The following is a 22,406-nucleotide window of genomic DNA, read 5'->3' as shown; positions in this document are numbered from 1 at the left end:
ATTAAAAACAAAAAGAAGGTTGGTTCCGCAGATGGCCAAACAGATTTCAGCGGGGAAAGGTTGTTTGGCTATCAATTGAGTTAGCCATCAACAGAAAGAGAGGTGAATACCTAAGAATGGTATTTAAGTCTTGTATTCAAAGATGATAGCATAGATTGCCCTTCATTTGAGGACAAATCAAGACCCACTTACACACACCTTTTAGAGAAGGAACTTGAAGATATGAGAGTTTGGTGGGACGTGACAGCAGCAGTTTTTCCTCAATTTCTATTGCTTCCTTGGCCCGCACACTTGTGTCCCAACAGAGGGAAGTCTGAACACCGTGTCTGGGAGGAATGAGCTGGATGGCCGGTTGCAACCCCAAACTCAAAGTTCACTCATCCCTATGATGTGCTCCCCACCTGAGTCACTGCTGGCATCCTGCATCCTCCGAGGGAACTTTGCAGAAGCCCATCAGGTGAGGGGAGGACTTGTGCAGCAGGTGTTAGAGGCCTAGGCCTCGTCTTGTCACAGTAAAGAATGCTAAGTCACTATCCGAGAAGTATAGGGACTGCCTAACTAGAATGTTCACGTTGTTTAGGGAATAGCGCAAGGAGTGGGAACCAGAAAGACTCTTACCCTCCCTACGCTTCAATATCCTCATTTGAAAATCGGAGTTACATATAATGCCTGCTCGTCCTACCTCACGAGAATGTTAAGAGGATTTTGTACAAGCTGTGAGAAATACAAGAATCCTCTACTAGTGCTTAAATTTAACAGTATAAAAACCTACTATTCTAATTTTTGAAACTGTTGGTATCTCATACAGTTTCGTCCCTTAATATACAGGTCAGAATTTTTCTTTTGTGTGCTTTCAGTTGTTGAGGAATAAATCAAGGAGAGGTCTAGGTGATAGGAAAATCTTTGCTTAACCTCCTCTGGTCATTTTAGATCCCATACATTAATGATAATGGTAATTCTGACCATCTGGTGGGGATAGTACCCTCACCAGCCTTTGTTTCACCCAAATCTGGGGGAAGTCAGCTGTGAGACCCCCTGGTGCTTTACCCCTAGGTGTCCTCACTTCCTCTCCCTTTCCTAGGGCCTTGATCTTCTTTTTAAAGAATAAAACCTTTATTTTTTTTAACCTAGTTACAGAATAAGCTGTGCATATTATAAGAAAATACTAAAAGTATTCACAAGAAATAAAATTACTTGTAATCCTATTTTCCAAAACAATGAATATTAAAGGTAAAGTATATTTTTTGCCAATAATTTTCCTATATATGACTTTTGTGTAGCTGAGATTATTTTGAAGCTAAAACTTTATATAGTGTCTTTTTAACATTTGCCTTATAACTGATTTAATGACCTTACAATAGTCTGATCAAGTAGCTGCATTTGACCATTCCCATTATTCAACATTTAGATTATTTTCAACCTTCTAATAGTTGTAATAAATAGTGCCATGACTATCACTTTGAGGCATTAAGCCTTTTGAATTATTTCCTTAACAAAGTTTCTCATGGAAATTACTGAGTCAAAGAACATAAACAGTTTTAGTTTTATGGATTGCCAAATTGCTTTTCAAAAAAGGTTGTGACAATTCATTTTACCACCACCACCTCATTTTTACACTTCGTCATTGTGGTAGATGCAGAATGGTAGTAATGTTACTTAAATTCCCGGGATCACTGGAAGGGAAAACATTTTTCATCTATATATTAGTCATAAGTATTTTCTCTTTAAAATTGTTCACATCTCCTTCCTATTTTCTACTGGGGCTGTGGTGGCTTTCTTGCTGACTTGTCTGAGTTATATCTATATTTGATCTATTTTTCTAATATGCATTGCTCTTCCGACCCTACGAAAGAGATGTCTTAGGGCCATAGTCTAATGACAGGCAAGATCTCATATCTCCAAACATTCCCAACTCAGCGGACCCACCACACCCACCACAACACACATTCCTCCCTCTCCTGTGCCAGGTGGTGTTCATGTTCAACCTGAAGTCCTCGCCCAGCTCGGGGGAACTGATGTTCATGGAGCGCTACCAGGAAGTGATCCAGGAGCTGGCCCGAGTAGAGCACAAGATTGAAAGCCAGAACTCAGACGGGGGCAGCAGCACCATTCGAAGAACAGGCAGTGGCCGCTCAACTCTACAGGCCATTGGCAGCGCTGCAGCAGCAGGTCGGGCTTCCCTGCTGCCACCGCAGGTGGTGAGGTAGCTGGGGGAGGAGGGTAGCAGGAGAAAAGCTGCCCAAATTATAGGCTCATCATGAAGTGAGCAGAAATCCAGAGCAGGACACTTACCTTGGAGAATAACAGTCCTGGCATACTGAGAGTCGATTTCTAATTGTGCCCGACTTCCCCGTCCAAGATGGTCTTATATCTGTCGCTCAAGCTACTCCATTAAAATTGTCCTATGTGACTTAAACTGAAGAGTATGAATCCTGCTTCCACCATGCGTTTTGATAGCCACTATCTTGGGCTTTGGGAAATGGTTAGGAGTTTAGTTCCTCCCCATGTAGTTATTCAGGGATAAAGTGTATTGTTTTACTTTTCTGTAAAGTGAAGCAGTTATGTATAATACCTATGGACAACAATTCACAGTTCTCAATTCCCAACCTTGGCTGCACTGCAGAAAAGCTCTTCCTTTCATTATTTCTTGAAAGTGGAATCTTGTCCCAGATTTTCACATTATCTTACTGGTGTAGTCTCTGTGTATCAAATACCATCACACATTACTGCTATATTCTCCCAGAAATTTTTCTATAGCTATTCAAAAAAAAAAAAAATGCACATCCTTTATAAAATATATATAAATGAGCTCTTACAACAAGTACTCTTTTTCTATCTTGCTTCTTAGGTAGTGTATGTTAGAGATCTTTTCTGATTAGCACACACAGATCCACCTCATTCTTTCTCAGACTACTTTCAGGTCCCATTTGGAAGAAGCCCTCATTCACCTCAACCATTTTCAGTTTCTCTTGGTCTTCCTTTCCATTCCATTGTATTGATACCATAAGAATGGTCTGTAGTGATGGTGCTGTTATGCATAGAAGATATCCTGTGCAGAAAGACCTTGAACATTTTTTAAATAACTACTTTTCAAAATAAAAGTGGTAGTTAGACTCATTTTAACCTCTTGTTTTTTGCTCCGCTGCTGGGTGTCCAGGGATGGTATTTTACTCCATCTCTGACGTGACCGACAAACTGCTCAGCACCTCTGGAGACCCCATCCCCACGCTCCAGGAGGACTTTTGGATAAGCAGTACCCTGCTAGAGCCCACTGACCCTCTGAGAGAGATTCTAGAAGACCTCAGTCCCCCCGCCATGGCTGCATTTGACCTAGCTTGCTCTCAGTGCCAGCTCTGGAAAACTTGCAAACAGCTCTTGGAAACGGCTGAACGACGTCTAAACAGTAGCCTTGAGAGCCGGGGTGAGTGTGCTTCTTTAGCTTTATTTCTTCTCAGATGGGTTTCTGAGATACTTGATAAATTGTGCAAGAAGAAAGTACTTATTGGGGAAGGAAGGACAGGGAGAAAAGATCATTAGTTAATTTCCTCATGTCCAATATGATGGCATAAATACAGTCTGTTGAAAGTCTCTTTTTCTTAATAGACATAGCAATCTGCAGTCATTAGGGGAAATTCTTTTCTGATTTATAGATAAATTCAAGGAACAAATGGTATAAATGGAATTTGTGCCTTTAGACTGTATTTCCGGTCCAAGTGAACCTTAACCTATAACCTGGAATAGCCTTGAGATCATAAACCAGATATAAGGGAAAACTTAGTGGATCACAGTTGGAGAAAGGATTGTACCTTGAGGTTAATGATATCTCAAAATGTGTATATGGAATTCTTAGAGGAATGAAGGGAGAAGAACGTGAGGACAGAATTAGGCAAAGTTCCACTCCCCACCCATCCTTGATACACACACACCAAACATTGGAAGGACTAACCAGTGAGGGAGAAAGGAGCGTGTTCTCTCTCAGTAATATGGAGGGTGGGAAGGGTGAACAGATTTTGATATGAATAGCCACCTCTGGGGTTCAGTGACTCACTAGAGAACTCAGGACTCAGCATGTAGTCATGCTCATGATTAAGATTTATTTCAGTAAAAGAATAAAGAGCAAAATCAGCAGAGGGAAAGGCCCACGGGGAGAGTCTGGACGAAAGCAGGCAGAAGCTTCCAAGAGTCCTCTCCCTGTGGAGTCACACGGGACGGGTTTAATTCCTCCAGCAACGAGTTGTGACAACAAGTATAAAGTGTTGTCCACAGGGAAGCTCATTAGAGACGCAATGCCCAAGGTTTTTATTGGGGGCTAGTGACAAAGGCACCCTCTGCCCATTGTGTACCAATATTCCAGACTCTCGGAAGGAAAGCAAGTATTCATCATAAACCTCATCGTACGAAGAGTGTTGGCACAGAGAGCCACTCTTACCATATAGGGCAAGTTTTGTATTAGCATTCGAAACTGTTTAATAGCCAAGTTCACAGATACCCATCAAGGGCTGACCTTGCAAGCAGGTCTTTCTAGGATAACAATCTCAATTCTGCTGTGTTACCTTTCTGCACACCTCTCCAAATCACTCTGAGCTGTTGATTAAAATGTCATTTAATGTTCATATAGTCCTTCTAAGAAAGCATACTGGGAAATACGCAATGCTGTTTTTATCCAACAACTCCCCTCCTCTTAGTCTAGTACTTAGATTCTAAAATGAAAGGAGATATTCAAGCTGTTAGTAACTGAAACAGTATCAGGTCAATCAATTAGGAATTAGTTTAGTACCTGCTGTGTTTCCAGATTATCCTAAGTATATGGGGGTATAAGAGAGATATAAAGAATCATCTCTCTGTCCGTAAAGTTATTTATAGTTCTAGTCGGGGTGTCAACATCCCACTTAAAGCAGTTAGAGAAGACAGATACGATACCAGCTCAAGCCCTCAGCTGAGGGCAGTACCAAGGCAAATCTACAAGCAGTGCCCATTGATTGGCTTGGGACAGCAATTCCATAGGAGTGCCAGAGATCCTTGGCCCGCTGCTGCTGACAGCTGAGGCATCTTGGCAGAGGTAGCCCTGGAACCTCAGGTACAGAAAAGCCAGGTATGTTGGTTGTCATGCCAAAATCGCACAGCATATATTTCCCCCTCAACACTGGAGAAGATAAATCTGTACAAGTAAATATAGGACTGAGTACCAATCTCCAAAAGTATCTTATTTTTTCTGCATTCCCTCATCCTTCATCTGTTCACAGGTCGACGGCTAGACCATGTGCTTCTCAATGCTGATGGCATTCGAGGTTTCCCAGTTGTTCTTCAGCAAATCAGTAAGATTCTCAATTATTCACTTATGTCAGCCGGACAGACTAAATCAGGTGAGTTGCTTTTCTCCCTTTTTTTTTCTCCTGGACTCAGAACGTTAGGTCAGCATCAGACTTCATTTTTTCCTTCTCATTTGCTTTCCATAGAGAGTACAGAAGAAAAAGGAGGAGGTCTTCCACGGTGCAGCATTGCTGAGCTGCTGCAGATGTGCTGGCCCAGCCTCACTGAGGACTGTGCTGCCAGCCATGCCACCCTCTCCCAGCAGCTGGATCAGGTCCTTCAGTCACTGAGAGAGGCGCTAGAGCTGCCAGGTACAGGCCCGAGTGTGTGGGAGCAGATGGGGGCTGAACTGGGGAGAGGAAGCAGCTAAGAATGAAGGAACTTCAGGCTTAGGACTCTAGCAGGGGTAAAAAGAGAACTTTCCACCTCAGTTTCTCCAGACTCAAAACTCTTCCTGGCTGAGCAGTGCTTGTACAGATGACCAGCTTAGAATTTTATAGCAGCCTTGTAAGTCTTACCCGCATGCTATAGGATGCCCCGTGCAGTGTACAGAAGCCCAGTGCACATAATTGTTTTGGAAATTGATCCACAGCCAGATGCACAGACTGAAGCCTGTGTCCCTTCTCCTGCCATTACTCCTCTCAGAGCCCAGGAGCACTGCGCTGTCCTCCCTGGTGGAGCAGGCAGCTCAGAAATCTCCGGAGGCAGAGGCCCACCCTGTGCACATCCAAACTCAGCTCCTCCAGAAGAACCTGGGCAGACAGACGCCAGCAGGCAGCAGGCAGACGGACTACATGGGCACCTTCTTCAGTTACTGCAGCACCCTGGCTGCCGTTGTTCTGCAGAGTTTGCACTCTGAGCCTGGTAAGTAGCAGGAAAGAAGAAATAGAGTCACAACTGGCCTGCTGAGTCACAACTCCTCTTCCTTGTTTAGGGCAAGGAAGAGGAAAGGTACTCACGGAAGAGGTTCTGGGCACAGCAGTAGCCAGGAGCACTGGGTGTATATGGTCCTCCTATTCATCTGTGGCTCATTCACCTTTGTCTCCCCAATACCTGGTACACTTGTACAGCACATGGGAGTACTCAGTACGTTTTCATGGTATTCATGACTCAAAAATACCTCTCAGACCTTCAGTCCATTGTGGATTGAGGACCCCACAGAAGAATCAAGTTTCTGATATGAGTACCAGATCCTTACTGGAGTCCACAGAGCAAGTATTGCCTGCACGTTAGTCATGTCGGATGAGCAGAATAAGCGAAGTGTGTGGTTGTAAGGCTTTAGAGCAGCGGTAAGGCATAGATAAACGTGTGTTCAGGGTCATGTTGAGAATACCCGTTACCTAGAAAATATCAACAGAAGGGCTCCCAATATAGTCTTTGTTTTGACGCTACTTTTTTATTGGTTCTGGAAAACAGGGCTTTGAACTGTTGCAATTGGTGGTGCAAACAAAGGTCACTTTCTTTACCTTTACAGATCACGTGGAGGTCAAGGTAGGAAATCCCTTTGTTCTCTTGCAACAGAGCTCTTCCCAGCTGGTGTCACACCTCCTGCTTGAGCGACAAGTTCCCCCTGACAGGTAGGAGTCACCCCATGGGAGTCAAGCATGGGCCTTCCTAATTGTTTCATCAAGGAACCCAAAGGCTCAGTGGGGTTGCGGTGGGATTTCTTTCAGACTTTGCCTTTGATTTGCATTTGATTTGCATTTCCTGTGATATAACTACATTCAAATCCAGTATACCTCTTTCTTTCTCTCTTGCCACCTCTCACATTCACATTGAAAGTATAAAATTAAGGGGTGAATCTTCACTTGTAAAGTATGTAAAAATTGAAAATTTCATAACACATTAGTTGGCTAGGAAGACAAGAATTTTCATAGATTGCTGGAGGGATATAAATTGGAATGGCCCCTGTGGGAAGGGAATTTGTTCATATCTATTAAAATTACGAATTCTTATACCCTTTGACCTAGCAGTCCATGTTGGGGAATTTATTCTGCGGCTTTATTATACATATGGAAAAGGATGTATATACAAAGTCTTTTTATTACAGCCTTATATGTAATAGCAACAGACCAGAAAAATCCATTGTCCACTAACAGAAGACTAGGTGAATTACGGTTCATCCCCATAATGGAATACTGCGCAGCTGTAAAAAGGAATGAGGGGTCTCTCTTTAGAAGGATATGGACAGATCTCCTAGATACGTTATGAAGTAAAAAAGCAAAGGGCAGAGCAGTATGTCTAATAAGCTACCTTTGTGTTAAAAAAAATAAGGGGGGGGGACATAATTAAAGAGCCTGCATTTACATTGGCTTGTGTAAACAAATGAATTCTGAGATTAGGGGGTAGTGCCTGTGCACTCAGGCCCTGCATGCCCTCTGCTTCTCTCCGTCCAGGCTAGCAGCCCTTCTGGCCCGAGAGGGTCTCAGCCTGAGCGTGCCACGGGTCATCGTCAACTGCTGCTGTGAGCCCCTTGCCCTCTGCTCTTCCCTGCAAAGCCAGCAGACATCATCTCTTCTGACCCAGCTGGGCCAACTGGCCCAGCTGCACACCTCCCACTGCCTGGAGGACCTCCCACTTTCTACGCCTAACTCCCCGAAGCCAACTGAGAAGCCCATATCAGAGAGAAAGCCCTGCTTCTCTCCAAGGGATTCATCGCTGCCGGCCCTCACCTCCTCTGCCTTCGCCTTCCTTAAGTCCCGCTCAAAACTCCTGGCTACGGTGGTCTGTCTGGGGGCTTCCCGGGGATCAAAAGTCACCAAGCCCAGCTTGTCCTGGAAGGACCTTCGTGGTCGCAGGGAGGTGCCTCTGACTGCAGAGCAGGTAGCCCGGGAGTGTGAGTGCCTCCTGGAACAGTTCCCTATGCTTGCAGCCTCCCTCCTGGCTGCCTGGGAGCCTCTACGAGGGTCTTCCAAGCAGGGCCCGAGTCTGTCAACAGGGCTCTGTGGCCAGGCCAGTCTCTCCACTGTCCTCCTTGGCCTGCATTCTCCCACTGCTCTGGATGTGGTCACCGCGGCCTTCAAGGAAGCCCTGGTGGCCAGAGATTGGCCCCGGGCCCTTCAGCTCACTGAAGTGTACGGGCGAGACGTAGACGACTTGAGCAGCATACAGGATGCAATCCTGAGCTGCGCAGCGGCATGTGGTGAGCACAAAGCTACGCCTCCCTCCTTCACGAGAGCTAACACTTAGCATTCACTGGTGTAGCACCACATGGGATCCTCACTAGAACTAGACAAAGGTGCCACCATAATAATCTCAGACAGATTTAGGTGGAAACTTAGGCACACAGGGTAGGAAACTTGAACAGAGCTTAGAACACAGGTCTATCTAACTCTAAAACACATACTCATAACCAGTATTCACAACCCTGGATGTTAGAATTGTTGGAAAATTCTATAACTACAAATATCTGAGCTACACCCCCAGAAGCCCAGAATAGGGATCAGGCAAATGTTTGCTTTCAAGCAAGGGTCAGCAAATTTTTTCTGTAAAGGGCTTCGAAGGCCATACAGTCTTGGTTGCAACTATTCAACTCTGCCATTATAGCATGAAAGCGGCCATTGATGATACATAAATAAATGAGCATGGCTATATTCCAATAAAACTTTATTTATAAAAACAGATGTGGACCTATTTGATAGCCCCTACTTTAAAAGTTCCCGGGGAGATTTTGATGTGTAACTAGAATTGACAGCCAATGACCTACAACACTCCACCGGGGGAGCAAGAGTCAGGTGTGCTATAGGGTATGCTCTGAGTAGGGCCTGGCTGACCTGTGCAAAGTAGAAAACACGTCCTTGAGAAGAAGGAGAAATCCACAGAGAGGATATATGGTCTGACTTTGGAGTCTGTTTTTCAGCTCTGAGATGGGTGTGGGAGAGTGTGATCTACTAAGTAATGATGACAGAGGATGCCGAGAGAGTGAAACTAGTTTACCTGAAATGACTGTGAAGTAGTTATGTATGGCACAGAGTGGAAACAGCAGGGAAAACTAAAAGTTCCGCTGACAAGTTGAGCCTCAAACAGTACTGTATTTGCAGCATGCCAGAACAGGACAGCTTCATCTGTTCTGTCTATGCTTCCTTCATTCCTTCCTTCTCCTGTTCTTCTTATTTCTTCCTTTCCTTTCTCCTCCTCTCCCTCTCTCTTCAGAAATTCTCCTTAAGTATTCATAAAGAGAAACATAGGAGTATAGCATTTCTCCTTGTCATAGAATGATCCCAAGTGTAAAAAGTCATTAAGGTCAGATGGATCTTAGGGATCCTCCAAGCTTCTGTTTTATGAAATTGAACAAAGCCTTTCTCTTAAGAAGTAACATGGACTTTTGAGCTCTTCCAGTGCCAGACTTGCTGACTTTGGGCATCTTTTTGTCTTATAGACAAAGAAGGTTGGCAGTACCTGTTTCCTGTGAAGGATGCATCTCTGAGAAGTCAGTTAACCCTACAGTTTGTGGATAGGTGGCCCCTGGAGCTGTGCCTAGAGATCCTGGCCTACTGCCTTTCAGATGCAGCTGTGCAAGATGGACTCAAGTCTGAGCTACAGAGAAAGCTGGCGGAGCTGCGAGTATATCAGAAGGTATGGGCCCTGGCGTCAAGACCAAGGAAAGGGCTTCTCACCTGTTACCAACTCTATGCTCATGTGGTGGTGGATTTTAAGAAACAGACCATCTGGGCCTGGGTTTTGCTCTGCATTCTGGCTTCTGTCCTTAGATTAACAGCAAGGAAGGCTCCTAGCTGGTCCCTGTTTTATTTACTCCTATAATTATAACTACATATGTATCAAACAAAGATTAAAAAATTAACATTGGATGATGCTTTATAGTCCACAAAGCCTTTTCACGTGTATATTTGAGCTTTGTGTATGTTCTATGTCTGTTATGTTGTTTGTTGTTGTTGTTCTTCAGGAGTTTTTATAGAGCTTAATCTCTATTATGTCTTTTTGAAAGATTGTTTTAAATTTCAGCTAAACTTCAAGAGCCATTTTGAAAGGATGCATGACAGTGACAATTTCAAAAGTGAAAGATACTTGCAGGATATGTGTTACATTCAAGATCAAGTGGCTCAGGGAGACAGATTTAGGTAGTACAGCTACATAACAAGCATAAAATATGCGCTAACCTTTCCGTGTGTACTTGGAACTGAACAGAGCCCGTCCAGGGAAAGGCAGGTGAAAATGGCAGGTGAAAAAGATTTTCTTTCCCCTGTTGCTCAGTAGTTTTCATGCAGAGCTAAATGCTGCATGAAAGGTGATCCCACAGAGCGTTCACACCAGAATATCTTGGGTAGAGTTTTGAGATGGAGGAGCATGGGACAAGTGACCCCAGAAGGGTGAACAAGCTGTGAAGTGCAAAAGCCTCTGAGAATTGTTCTCAGAAGTAAAAGTACCCAATCCTGGCCTCCACTCAGCCTTTGCTCCCTGATTATGCTTCCCCAGTAGGTTCACTCACCTCTCCAAACAATCTTTGCCTCATTTACTCTAATTCCTCCTCTCCCCTGGCAAGTTCTGAGAGCCTGAGTTTGGGACAGAGACCTAGGGGTGGGCCATCTCTGGAAACTCCAATGACTTGTTCATGGAGGAAGAAGCTGCATTGTGGTTTGATAACTTTTCCTGTCTTCCCTTAGATTCTAGGTTTGCAGGCTACCCCGGTGTGGTGTGACTGGCAGACCCTGAGGGACAGTTGTGTTGAGGACCCATCAACTGTCATGAACATGATTCTAGAAGCGAAGGTACCATTTTCCTGGGTGGTATTTCCCTTCCTCCTCTTTCCACAGTTGCAATGCCTTAGCTGGTTGTGTAGATCTCCCTCCATGTATCAATCTCCACATTTTTTTTTTAAGTACATCACATTCATTTTGTGATGTGCTTGTGTGTGTATGAGTGTGTGTGAAATTTATCAATATACAGAGAAGTATAGAGAACAATAACAGTTGATGCTTTTGTATTATCACCCTCATGTTCAGACATGAGATTTTCTACACTGTATATACTAGGTACAGAATGTATATCTAGCAGCAGAATTGCTATGTCATCGGGCATGAGCATCTCATCTTTACTAAGCTATTACCAATTGCTCTTCAAAGCCATTGCCCCACCATACTCCCGCTCACTGTCCCTGTTGCTGCGTATCTTCACCTGCTTTTGGTATTGTCCAACTTTTCACTTTTTACCAATAGGACAGTATCTCATTTTAATTTTAATTTCCATGATTAGTAATGACCTTGAATATCTTTTCATGTATTTATTGGACATTTGAATGCTACACAGAATTTTATCTGCCTTTTAAGGAGCTGATATACCATAGTTCAAAATGTAGATACGCTCATTCAGCTATTCAGTCATCCAAGAAACATTTATCAAATGCCTGTTATTTTCTAGGCACTGTGATAGATGGTGGTCAGGCAAGATTATGAAGCTCAGTCCTTGCCCTTGAGCAGCTCACATTTTGGGAAAGGTGGGGGCAACGTGAGACACATCCCTAGGTGATGATTATGTATCAAGTGACAGAAATAAGTCCAGACTGTGGTGGGAGGACTGTCGGGGCACCTAACGTAGTCTGAGAAACAAGGAAGCATCCTGAAGAAGGCGGAATCATGGGGAGGATATTCCCCACGCCACTGTATTAGCATACTCCGACAAAGACCTGGTAATTCTATTATCTCAAGCTCTAATCCAGAGCTCACATGCTGGGGCTGGGAGAGTAACAAAGGGGAGTATGGGTGGAATCCAACTCCCAACCTGTTTGTTTGGTCCGTGCAGTAGTGGTCTGCAGAGTTGTTGTTTTTTTATGTTGATTTCATTGCCAATATTACAAAATAGGGAAATCCTTAAATTTAAAACATTTAAAAAATGTTTTCAAGTCTGGTAACACTGCACCTGCACAGTCATAGGGCCACAATCAAAGCTAAGGAGACACTGTCTCCTTTGGACAGTCTTCTCAGTCTTCCCCACTTCCTTTATATCTCCCAGGGCTGACATCAAGTGTCAGTTGCTGTCTGTCATCTGCTTTTCTTTTTTATAGTAGAGCTAGGAGGAAAATCATATCATTACCATTCAGCCTTCTTCAATCATTTTCATAACTTATCTTGTCACTCTATTCCTTTGAGTTTATGATCCCACTCTAATCCCGTAGTGAATTTCCCATCAGCACTTTGGAAACTTTCCTGGGGCTTTAGCAGACTCAAGACTGCTGAGTAAAATCAGGCAAAAGCTGGATGACTGACAAGGCCAGTCATTTAAAGAGATTGAAGGTGTGTGTGTTTCCTTCCAGGAGTATGGGCTGTGTGAGGAGTGGGGCTGCCTATACCCCATACCAAGGGAAGATTTAATCAGCCTACATCAAAAGCATCTTCTTCACCTTCTAGAAAGAGGAGATCATGAAAAGGCTCTGCAAGTAAGCCTCCAACTCTTCCTGTATTTCTTTTGGGGAAAGGCAGGAAGGTTAGTCTAATCTGATGGCTTTGTTCCTACTGCATCCCACGCAGATATCCACAATCTCAGATCTGCCCCTTTGTGTCCTCCAGGAGCTGGTTAATAGTCTGAATCTTGAGCCGAAAGTGCCTATCCCTGCAGTAGGCGCCAGAGGGACAGTTGGGTCCAGGATTCTGCTGAACTGTGGTCCTGTGAAAGCCATCATTGGTTAGCTACAGGGGTGGTGAAAAATGAGTACAAAGAAGGGCTTAGTCCAAAATGAATAAATATTTCATTCTCAAACAAAACAAAACTGGACTAAAAGTTCCTCTACAGGCCTCACCTCTCCCCTGTACCCTTCTCCTGCAACAGCTCCTGCGGAGAATTCCTGACCCCTCCATGTGCCTTGAGGTCACAGAGCAGTCCCTCGACCAGCACCCTAGCTTGGCCACATCTCACTTCCTGGCCAACTACCTCACCACCCACTTCTATGGAAAACTGACTGCTGTCCGACACCATGAAATCCAGGCACTGTACGTGGGATCCAAGGTAAGGAGGAAAAGCAGGTGTGGAGACAGCACGCTTGATGCTGGCCCAGCTCCCACTTCAGAACTTGCCCTGCCAGTGGCTCTTTTTCCAGGCACCTGCCATCCTGGGCCTGTGCTATATAAAATCTTTCCCCTAGCAGCCCACCATATCCTGGTTGAGTCCCTTAGGACTTGTCAATCTCTTGCCATCCTGCCTCCAAAGTGAATTTGATCTGGTCCTCATAAGTCCTCTTTATGCTTTCTCTGACACTTGCTGTATCAGTGCTTCTCAATTCTGACCATGTGAAATCCAGAATCACCTGTACTTTAAACATACCAGAAGTTGACCTCCCCCCCAGATCAATTAAAACTGAATCTCTTGGGACAGGGCCTGGCTATTTTCAAAGGGATCCTGATGTGAGGATTTAAACTACAGAGTGCTTTGTTTGTCACAGGGTTAACTGTCTAGGTAATACGATGAAGTTACAGGTCCTTACCTTTGATGTGTAACCTTTACACTAATAGAAAAAAATTATAAGCTAGAAAAAGTAATCCAGTGAATGAGGGTTTGGGGAGAGACAGAGCCCTCTGACAGTCTTCTGATAATTCTGATTGGCAGTCAAATATACTGCCCCACAAATACAGTAAGTGCTGGGAGAGCCATGACTGTGACCACTAACTCACTTGCTAAGAGTTCAAGTATGTAAAATGTTCCTAAAAAAGATACACCTTTTTTTTTTTTAATGTAGTGTACCTAAATGGAGACTCCTTGAAAACTGGCAATGAGCAGAGCCAATGAACATATGAGTATTTCAAGCCTAGTGATAATAACCTCTAGAAGGCGTTCAGAGTCATCATTTGCCTGTAGAACACTGGAGGTGCCAGGTGTAGGCAGTGCACTGGTATCACCTTATATTGCTCATTCTAATAAACCCTCAAATGGTCAGAATGGCGGCTTTAAGAGTCAGGCAGTCAAATATATGGTGATGGAAGGAGAACTGACTCTGGGTGGTGAACACACAATGGGATTTATAGATGATGTAATACAGAATTGTACACCTGAAATCTATGTAATTTTACTAACAATTGTCACCCCAATAAATTTTAAAAAATAAATAAAATAAAAATTAAAAAAAAAAAAAAAAGAGTCAGGCAGAACTCGGCTATGCCTGGAGGGTCTAGGCCAGGGGTCAGCAGTCTACCACCCGTGGGCCAAATCCAGTCCTCAGCCTGCTTTTGAAATCAAGGTTGATTAGAACACAGGTGCATCCGTTCCTTTACATATTATCCATGGCTGCTTTACCAGTACATGGACAGGGCTGAGTAGTTGCAACAGAGACCTTATGGCCCGTAAGGCCTAAAATATTTAGTATCTGACCCTTTACTGTGAAAGTTTGCTGACCCCTCACCTAGGTGTAGGTGCTTGGAGTGTACTTCTTAATTTAGGTAGGTGTCCAGCCTTGCTTCCTAGAAGACCACTAGCCAATTTCAGTAGTTAGCCATGTACCTTTGGTCCCTGACACCCTTCTCCTTCTGAGTAAGCATCTTTGCTTTCTCCTGACATCCGTGTACGATTTTCTTTATTCTGTGGATCTGTCCCGCAAACAGGTTCTGCTGACCCTGCCTGAGCAGCACCGAGCCAGCTATTCCCACTTGTCCTCTAAGCCCCTGCTCATGCTGGAGCAGCTGCTCATGAACATGAAAGTAGATTGGGCCACTGTGGCTGTGCAGACTCTGCACCAGCTGCTGGTCGGCCAGGAGATCCTATTCACCATGGCCGAGGTCGACTCACTGCTCTCCAGATATGCGGGAAAAGCCCTGGACTTCCTGTACCCTCTGAGGGAGAAACGATCAGGTAACTCCCAACACCCTGGGGGGGGGGGGGGTCCTCCATGGAGGAACAAGGACCATGCTTCATCCTTCATTAGTTTTACTTTCTCTTTTATTATTTTGAGTTGATTGAGAGTAAGCGAGTAGGTGACATCATGGTCTTGGAGGAAGTAGCAAGCTAACCAGAATTAAAGGATGGTAGATAACCACCATGTGCTTAATGACATAAAGTGTGGGCAGCAAACATGCGGAGGTAGTCTCTGTGTGGCCTTGTTGCAGGGGGCTCTTAAGTGCCATCATTTTGTGTTGAGGATACGCTCCATTCCCAGGGTCACGTCAGATAGCGCTGGTATGTGAGCTGACGCAGACTCTTTGAGAATGAAGAAAAAGAAATGAATATGGGCTGGTGTTCCCAGCCAGCTACTTTTTCTTACTCTCTACCCTCCTGCGGCATCATCTTCCACTTCCTTCTGGTCATTTTTAGATTTATTTTGTAAAATCCTAGCATATACTTTATTATCTCCTGGGCCTTTATAAACATACTTTGTTTTTTGAGAAATTTAAAAAGCATGCATGGTACTATTGGCTTAGAAGTACCTCTGCCATTCTTTTTATACCTACCACCATCATGGAAGGACAACCCGTGAAACCAACAGAGCTTTGAGCTAAATGCCTAGTAAAGGTGCTTATGGGAGAATGATATTCTGACAGCATTTTCTGTCTCTCCAGATTCTGTGATTCACCTCCAGGAAATTAGCAGTCAGGTTTCAGACCTTGAGACCTTGTCTAGATCACCATCAGCAGAATTCTCTTCCACTGCTGCTCCTGGTAAGAACGGGTTCTGAGAATTACCCATTTGTTCAATCTTGCTATCATAGCTGTCTGACCCTTTTGCCTCTTGCCAGTTCCTGTTCTCACTGTTCTGGGTTCGTTCTGCTTTGTATACCCCAGCAAAATTCAACACGCAGTGGATTCTTGTTATTCACGGTACTAGTATATCTATAAAGTCACTGCAAACACTGAATTAGCAAGTACTGAACCATTGCTCCTAGAGAAAGTATACATGGAGATAGATAGATAGATAGACAGACAGACAAACAGATAGATAGATAGATAGATAAACATGCATTGTAATCCTAAATTGAAAATAATCAATCCTAGCCTATACTATTTTACTTACTTTATGAAAGAGATACAGAGGCTCAGAAGTGTTAAGTAACTTGCCCGGGGCCTCCCCGCTGTTGAGTGCATAGTTGGGATTCAAACCCTGTCTGACCAGCCCCCGAGTTTCTTGCACTACACTGCACTGTCCCCTGCCATCTCTATTCTCTGGTCATCTCTGTATGACAGCTGAAATAAGAAAGCAGCACATCACCTTGTTCAGCCTCAGCTGAGAAGCTACTGCCGGGCAACTTAAATTATTAAATTATTAAACACGCCACTGTGTGCATATCTGTGAAAGCACTGGAAATATTGATTTGGAGGTTAAATACATTTTAACAAGTAAGCAAATTCACAAACGCTGAATCTACTAATAAGGGGCATCAGCTGTATTTAGTCGTCATGTTTATTCTGCCCCTACGCTGCACTTAATTATGTACGTCTGTCACCCACACGAGGTGCCAGCTCCTTGAAGGCCTCAGCCATGTGCTTGTCATCCCTTTTCACCATCTCCTCCCGCAGTCTCCAGCGCCTTGCACAAATGCCTGCACTCAGAAGAAGCTCAGCAAGTGTTTGTTTTGCCAGCGGTCAGGGGAGCAGGATTCTGGGGGGAGATCTATTGGGTGTTGCTAAGAGTCACTATGTTTTTCAGTTCTCTTTTTTTGTGACCCGCCAACATTGCTCTGCAAGGTGACAAGAAATCTCCTTCAATAAAGCAAAGATTGTGGCTTTTCATGGCCATTCTTTGAGAATTAGTCATGTTTCATGATAACCATCAGACCTGATGAGGGCGCTCAGACATACAGGCATATGAGCAGCTTCATGCATCTGGACAAGGCAGCCTGAGCAGCTTTGGCTTACTTTTTATTTTAGCTTTTTATTGTAGAAAATTTCCAATACCTAAAAGGAGAGAGAATAGTGTAATGAAATCTCACATACATTACCTGGCTACAATAATTATGAGATATGATCAAAACATACAGTGACTGTTTAAATGCAAAAAATTTTTACAATAAAAGACACATTGCTATTAATCCCCATCAAAATACTCCCCCTCACTTCGAACACAATTATCCCATCATTCTTGCTACTTTCTGAAGCAGTTCAGGAAGTCCTCTTTTGTGAGTGTCTAGTTGCCCTATTGTGGCTGCCTCGATGTTCTGAATGATTTTGATTTGGGGGAAGAGCCAGAAGTCACATGGTGCCAGATCTGGTGAATAAGGTGGATGAGGACACACCATAATGTTTTTATTTGACAGACATTGCCATACCAGAAGCGATGTGTGACACGGAGCGTTGTCATGGTGGAGGATGATTTACAGCACACTTTAAAACACACCTCTCAACCGTAGCTCACATCCAACTGACTGCACCAAGCAAGCTGAAACTTGTCACACACTGTTACTAAGGTTGGATGTGCTGCTTCCCATATTGAAGATCCCTGCCTTTCCCTTGGATGGCACTTGGCAGCAGCATTCACCATATTTTTTATTGCAACGGAAAGGCTTCATGTCACACATCACTTCTGGTACAGTAATTTCTGTCAAATAAAAACGTTACGGTGTGTCCTCATCCACCTTATTCACTGGATTGGCACCGTGTGACTTCTGTCTCCTTCAAAGTCAAAATGACCATGAAAGGTAAACGTTCTGAATCACTTCAGGACATCGAGGCAGCCACGACAACACAACTAAAGACACTCACGAAAGAGGACTTCCAGAACTGCTTCAGAAAGTGGCAAGAATGATGGGATAAATGTGTTTAAAGCGAGAGGGAGTATTTTGAGGGAGATTAATAGCAATGTGTCTTTTACTATAATAACTTTTTCATCTAAACATTCACCATATTGTATGACCACACCTCGTATCATCTCATGATGACCATTCTTGTTTCATCTATATCCTGGTCCTTCTACTGGATTATTTTGAAGCAAATCCCAGATAGCACGTTTCATTTATAAATACATCAGTATATGTTTCTAAAAGGTAAAGATATTTCTAAAACAAAACCATAACATCATTATCATACCTACAAACAAATGAATGATTCCTTATTATTATCAACTATCTAGTCACCATTCAAATTTCCCCAGTTTTCTCATATTTTTTTTTTTAGGATTGGTTTTTCTATACTCAAGATCTAAATAATGTCCACACTTGACTTTTGGCTGAAATATCTCTTAAATCTCTTTTAATCAGTAGGTTCCCTATCTCTTTTTTCCCCCTCTACCTCTTTTTTATTTGTGGAGGAAACAAGGTCATTTGTCCTGTAGAGCGTCCCCCAGGCTGGATTTTGCTGACAGCTCCCCTGGGTTTCCAACCCCTATATTTCCAGTATACCAGCAAATAGATCTAATAGTTTGATTTGATTCAGGCCTAATATTTTTTGGTAAGTATATCTGAGAGGTAGTTGTGTGCCTCCCATCAGGAGACACACAATGTCCAGTTGTCTCCCTTTTTCAGATGCAGTCAGCCATTAATGTTCATTAACTGGATCTATTATTTCAGAAGGGGTTTGTAAAATGGTGAAGTTCTAATTCTCTCATTCTTTCCTCACTTATGAGCTGAATTACTGATCACCTTTACTCTGACTTCTGGCTAGGACTCCCAGGTGTCTCCACTGTACATTCCCCCAGTCCAAGGGAGAGAAGTTTCCCACAGAGTCAGCCCCCACTGGAGTTTGTGCCCCCTGTGACACCCCCGGCCAGGCACCAGTGGGTACCAGACGAGAATGAGAGCATCTGCATGGTATGCTGCAGGGAGCGCTTCACCATGGTAAGCATTGTCAGTCTCCAGCTTTATCTGCAGGAGAAATGAAAGGAAAACTCAAGTTCACGAGCCTGAGTTTATAGTTACTTCGTGTCCCCAAAAGGTTATTGGTATTTTCAGAAGACCTACCAAATCTAAGACTTTGGGTTTTAATTTGACCTGACCAGAGTGTATTTTCTGGATTCAGACTGGTGGTAGACGACCTCAAGTAGCCTAAGATTCTAAAATCTTTGCCATTCTCATGAAGAAGCAAAAAAAGAGGCAGACTGATATATCAGGAGGGGTCACCAAACATCAGGAGATGGTGTTCCTAGCTCCCCTGTCTTTTGCAGTAAGATGGGTGACCTGGTAGTGGCTATATGTGCTGGCTCTGAAGACAGAGAACTAGGGTTCTACTCTCAGCTCTGCCTCTTATTAGCAATGTGACTATGAACTTTTTCCCTCTCAGATGCTCACTTGTAAACTAGGGATGATATATTATTTGGCTCATGGAGCTATAAGGACTGACTACAATAGAGATGTTACCACACTTAACACAGTATCTGACTAGTTTATTAGCTCAGTGCTGATGAAAACAATGATGATATAATTTCGCTGTGTCTGTTTCCTCCTCACCTGTAAGAGAGTGTAGTATGTCTATCAATCTCTTATAATGAAATGAGGCCGTACTTTGAAATATTTGAAAAAAGAACACATTCTTATCATCATCAATACCATGTAGAAATCCGTTCCACACTGGCTGAGAAAGTCACTTCTTCCCCACTGTGTGTTGCTGTGTCTTCACATGTGGCTTCCACAGACAGGTAGAACTTGTCAGAAGCTATTATAAAACTGCTCACGACGTGGGCACCTTTGCTCATCAGCTGAAAGATATCTTTTAATCTCAGCTTCTTCAAGGCAAGGACTAGTGTAATCTTTCTCAGTGAAGAGCCAAGCATCTGGTATTCTTAATACGTCACAGAGGCTAATACCAAGGATAAATGGGTTAACAGTTATACTCACAGTTCCCACAATGTCACCTTCTCTTCCTCCCTCTTCCTTCTCTTCCTGATGACACTCCTCAGTTTAACAGACGTCATCATTGTCGCCGCTGTGGCCGGCTAGTGTGCAGTTCCTGCTCCACTAAGAAAATGGTTGTGGAAGGCTGCAGAGAGAACCCTACTCGTGTGTGTGACCAGTGCTATAGTTACTTCAACAAAGAGTGAGTGTCTTCTAGCGGGTCTGCGATTGGTACGGAACACTGCACCCTCCCCCAGGTCCTTACACGCATGTGGATAGCATCTCCAATTTGGAACAATTATAGAAAGGTTTAACAACATTCACACAGAAATGCCATTAACTCGGCAGTAAAATGTTTCACCTTAGTCAGAGAAAATTCTAAGAAAGGAAGCAGAGGTAAGAGGAAGCCAAGTTCAAGGCTCTTACATGATGTTCTCTCTGAGATCAGGACATTTGGTTCTTCAGCCCATTCACTGACTGAGGTCATTGATTGTAGTTCGCTAACGTCCTCACCTGTTTTTCAGCCACACTTGTTCCAGTTGGTCTCAGCCGAACTCACAGATACATGTTCAGACCTACTGGATGTTTGGACGTCATTTTTATGAGCTCTAATCTAGCTTGTCATCCTGGCTTGTTATCCACAATTAGAAGAGCCTTTCCACCCATCCTATACTTTCCTACCCACAGTTCGACCGGTGACAAATTTCAGAAACTGCTCATACCTCTGGCAAGACAGATCAGGACTATGTGTGCTGACTCATTATTGCCCAATTTTTTCGCACTACTTCTAGCAGCAAAGGAGGGTGAAACTAAGACTCTTAGAGCATATGAGTCAAAACAACTATCCAAAAGCAAAATTACTTTGAATTCTTCATGTTTTACTTACAGACTTAAATAGATTTTACATTCTGCTCAATAATATAGCGTTTTTGTGTTTGTTTTAAAATGAACATTTTTTTGGTCCTAAATTACCATGATGATTGGAATTTTACCAATCATTTTATTGGAAGAAGACATGCCATGCTTATACTATCGTTTCTGTGACCCTGGCATACCACTGCCTCCCGCAGGGTGGGGCCGGGGCAATTACCCATCTACTATACTTCTGAGATTTGACATGAGCAGTTAGTATCGATGGGGATTCTTTCATTCAGCAATCACTCAGCAATAATCACTTTGCTCTCAAGGAGCCCCCATTTTGGTTGGGAGACAGCCAACAAACAGACCACAAAGTCATTGGATAAGTAGGACAGGAGGGTTTCCTAGAGGTATGGCACCTGGTCTGAGCCTTAGAGGATGAGAAGTGAGTAGGAAAAGAAGAGGAAACAGACCATGCCCAGAAGCGGGAGGAACAACTGCAAAGGTAAGTGTAGGAGAAAGTATGGGTCATTTGAGGAAGTGTAAATAGGTAGGTGATGGACTAAGGTTCCAGCCGGTGTACCTTGGACTTAGAGGCTGGCAGCTGAGCCAGGAAGACTTAGGCAATGGCACAAAGGCTTGGGTTGGGGTTGACCAGCAGGCTTCTCATGTAGGGTATTACTTAGGACTTAGGACTTGGGCTCTAGCTTGTGGCACCAAGACTTAGTGCTTGGTGGTGCCAATTTAAGTTGACCATGGCCAGTGGCAGAGTGGGGAGAATTTGTATGGGTTGAGCACAGGTCATGGTGGCAGGGGTGGTCTCAAGAAGTAGCCAGGTCCAGTCACAAGGGGCTTTGTCTACTAAACTGCAAATGTGGAACATTTTTACCCTGAGGAGCTACCAAACAATTTTAATCAGAAGCATAATGTGATCAGATTTGCATTTTTGAAAGCTTGCTGTAGCTATAAAGTGCAGAATAAGTTGATAGAATCAAGGAGACCAGTTGGGAAACTATTGCAAAGGCTCTATCAGTAAATGATTAGAGTCCTCTCTGAGGCAAAGATGAAGAGAGAAATGGGAACATTTAAAGAGGTATTTAGGAGATGGGATGGACATGAAATGGTGACTGATTGACAAGTGAGGGAAAGTGAAGTTTTGAATAATTCCCTGATACCTCACTCGGGTAAAGAGTAAATGTCAGTGATACACACCAAGCTCAAAACACAAGAGGAGGAGAAGGTCAGGCACATCATTTTTTCTTTCTCTGTTTCCAGTGTGCCGGAAGTGCATCCAGGACAACCGGAAGGTGAGGCTGAATCACATTCCCTGTGACTCTTTGTTTATATGCTCAAGTTGGCATTTCCTTCAGCATCAGCTACAACTGATATCCTTCATGGCAATTCAGTCTAACTTGTTGGCCAAAGAAAATTCTTGGCATTTCTATCAAGCTGTTTCCCTTAAAGTTTATCATCAAATTAACCTAGCATACTGGCCCATTAGCTTCCACCATTGAGAAGGCCAGCAACCAAGGACTTTGGTCCTCAA

At 43.6% G+C, this 22,406-nt stretch overlaps 1 protein-coding gene across 2 annotated transcripts in view; it reads left to right on the top strand.

Moving 5' to 3' along the window:
* Positions 1-22,406, top strand: part of ZFYVE26 (zinc finger FYVE-type containing 26) — a 60,811-nt gene that overhangs the window by 17,985 nt on the left and 20,420 nt on the right. For both annotated transcript variants that reach the window (XM_019733560.3, XM_074327310.2), the window contains exons 14-30: positions 306-457; positions 1,968-2,169; positions 3,158-3,421; positions 5,244-5,363; positions 5,457-5,621; positions 5,956-6,174; positions 6,785-6,887; positions 7,707-8,452; positions 9,689-9,885; positions 10,932-11,036; positions 12,578-12,700; positions 13,090-13,266; positions 14,853-15,099; positions 15,804-15,902; positions 18,837-19,009; positions 20,068-20,204; positions 22,136-22,167. In XM_019733560.3, coding sequence (XP_019589119.3) covers positions 306-457; positions 1,968-2,169; positions 3,158-3,421; positions 5,244-5,363; positions 5,457-5,621; positions 5,956-6,174; positions 6,785-6,887; positions 7,707-8,452; positions 9,689-9,885; positions 10,932-11,036; positions 12,578-12,700; positions 13,090-13,266; positions 14,853-15,099; positions 15,804-15,902; positions 18,837-19,009; positions 20,068-20,204; positions 22,136-22,167 — 3,261 coding nt within the window. The remainder of the gene's footprint in view (positions 1-305; positions 458-1,967; positions 2,170-3,157; positions 3,422-5,243; positions 5,364-5,456; positions 5,622-5,955; positions 6,175-6,784; positions 6,888-7,706; positions 8,453-9,688; positions 9,886-10,931; positions 11,037-12,577; positions 12,701-13,089; positions 13,267-14,852; positions 15,100-15,803; positions 15,903-18,836; positions 19,010-20,067; positions 20,205-22,135; positions 22,168-22,406) is intronic.

Source organism: Rhinolophus sinicus, chromosome 3 (genome assembly GCF_057876585.1).
Source record: "Rhinolophus sinicus isolate RSI-liver-muscle chromosome 3, RSI-T2T, whole genome shotgun sequence".
NCBI classification, from domain to species: Eukaryota; Metazoa; Chordata; class Mammalia; order Chiroptera; family Rhinolophidae; genus Rhinolophus; species Rhinolophus sinicus.
This window is presented reverse-complemented; position numbering and strand designations above follow the sequence as displayed.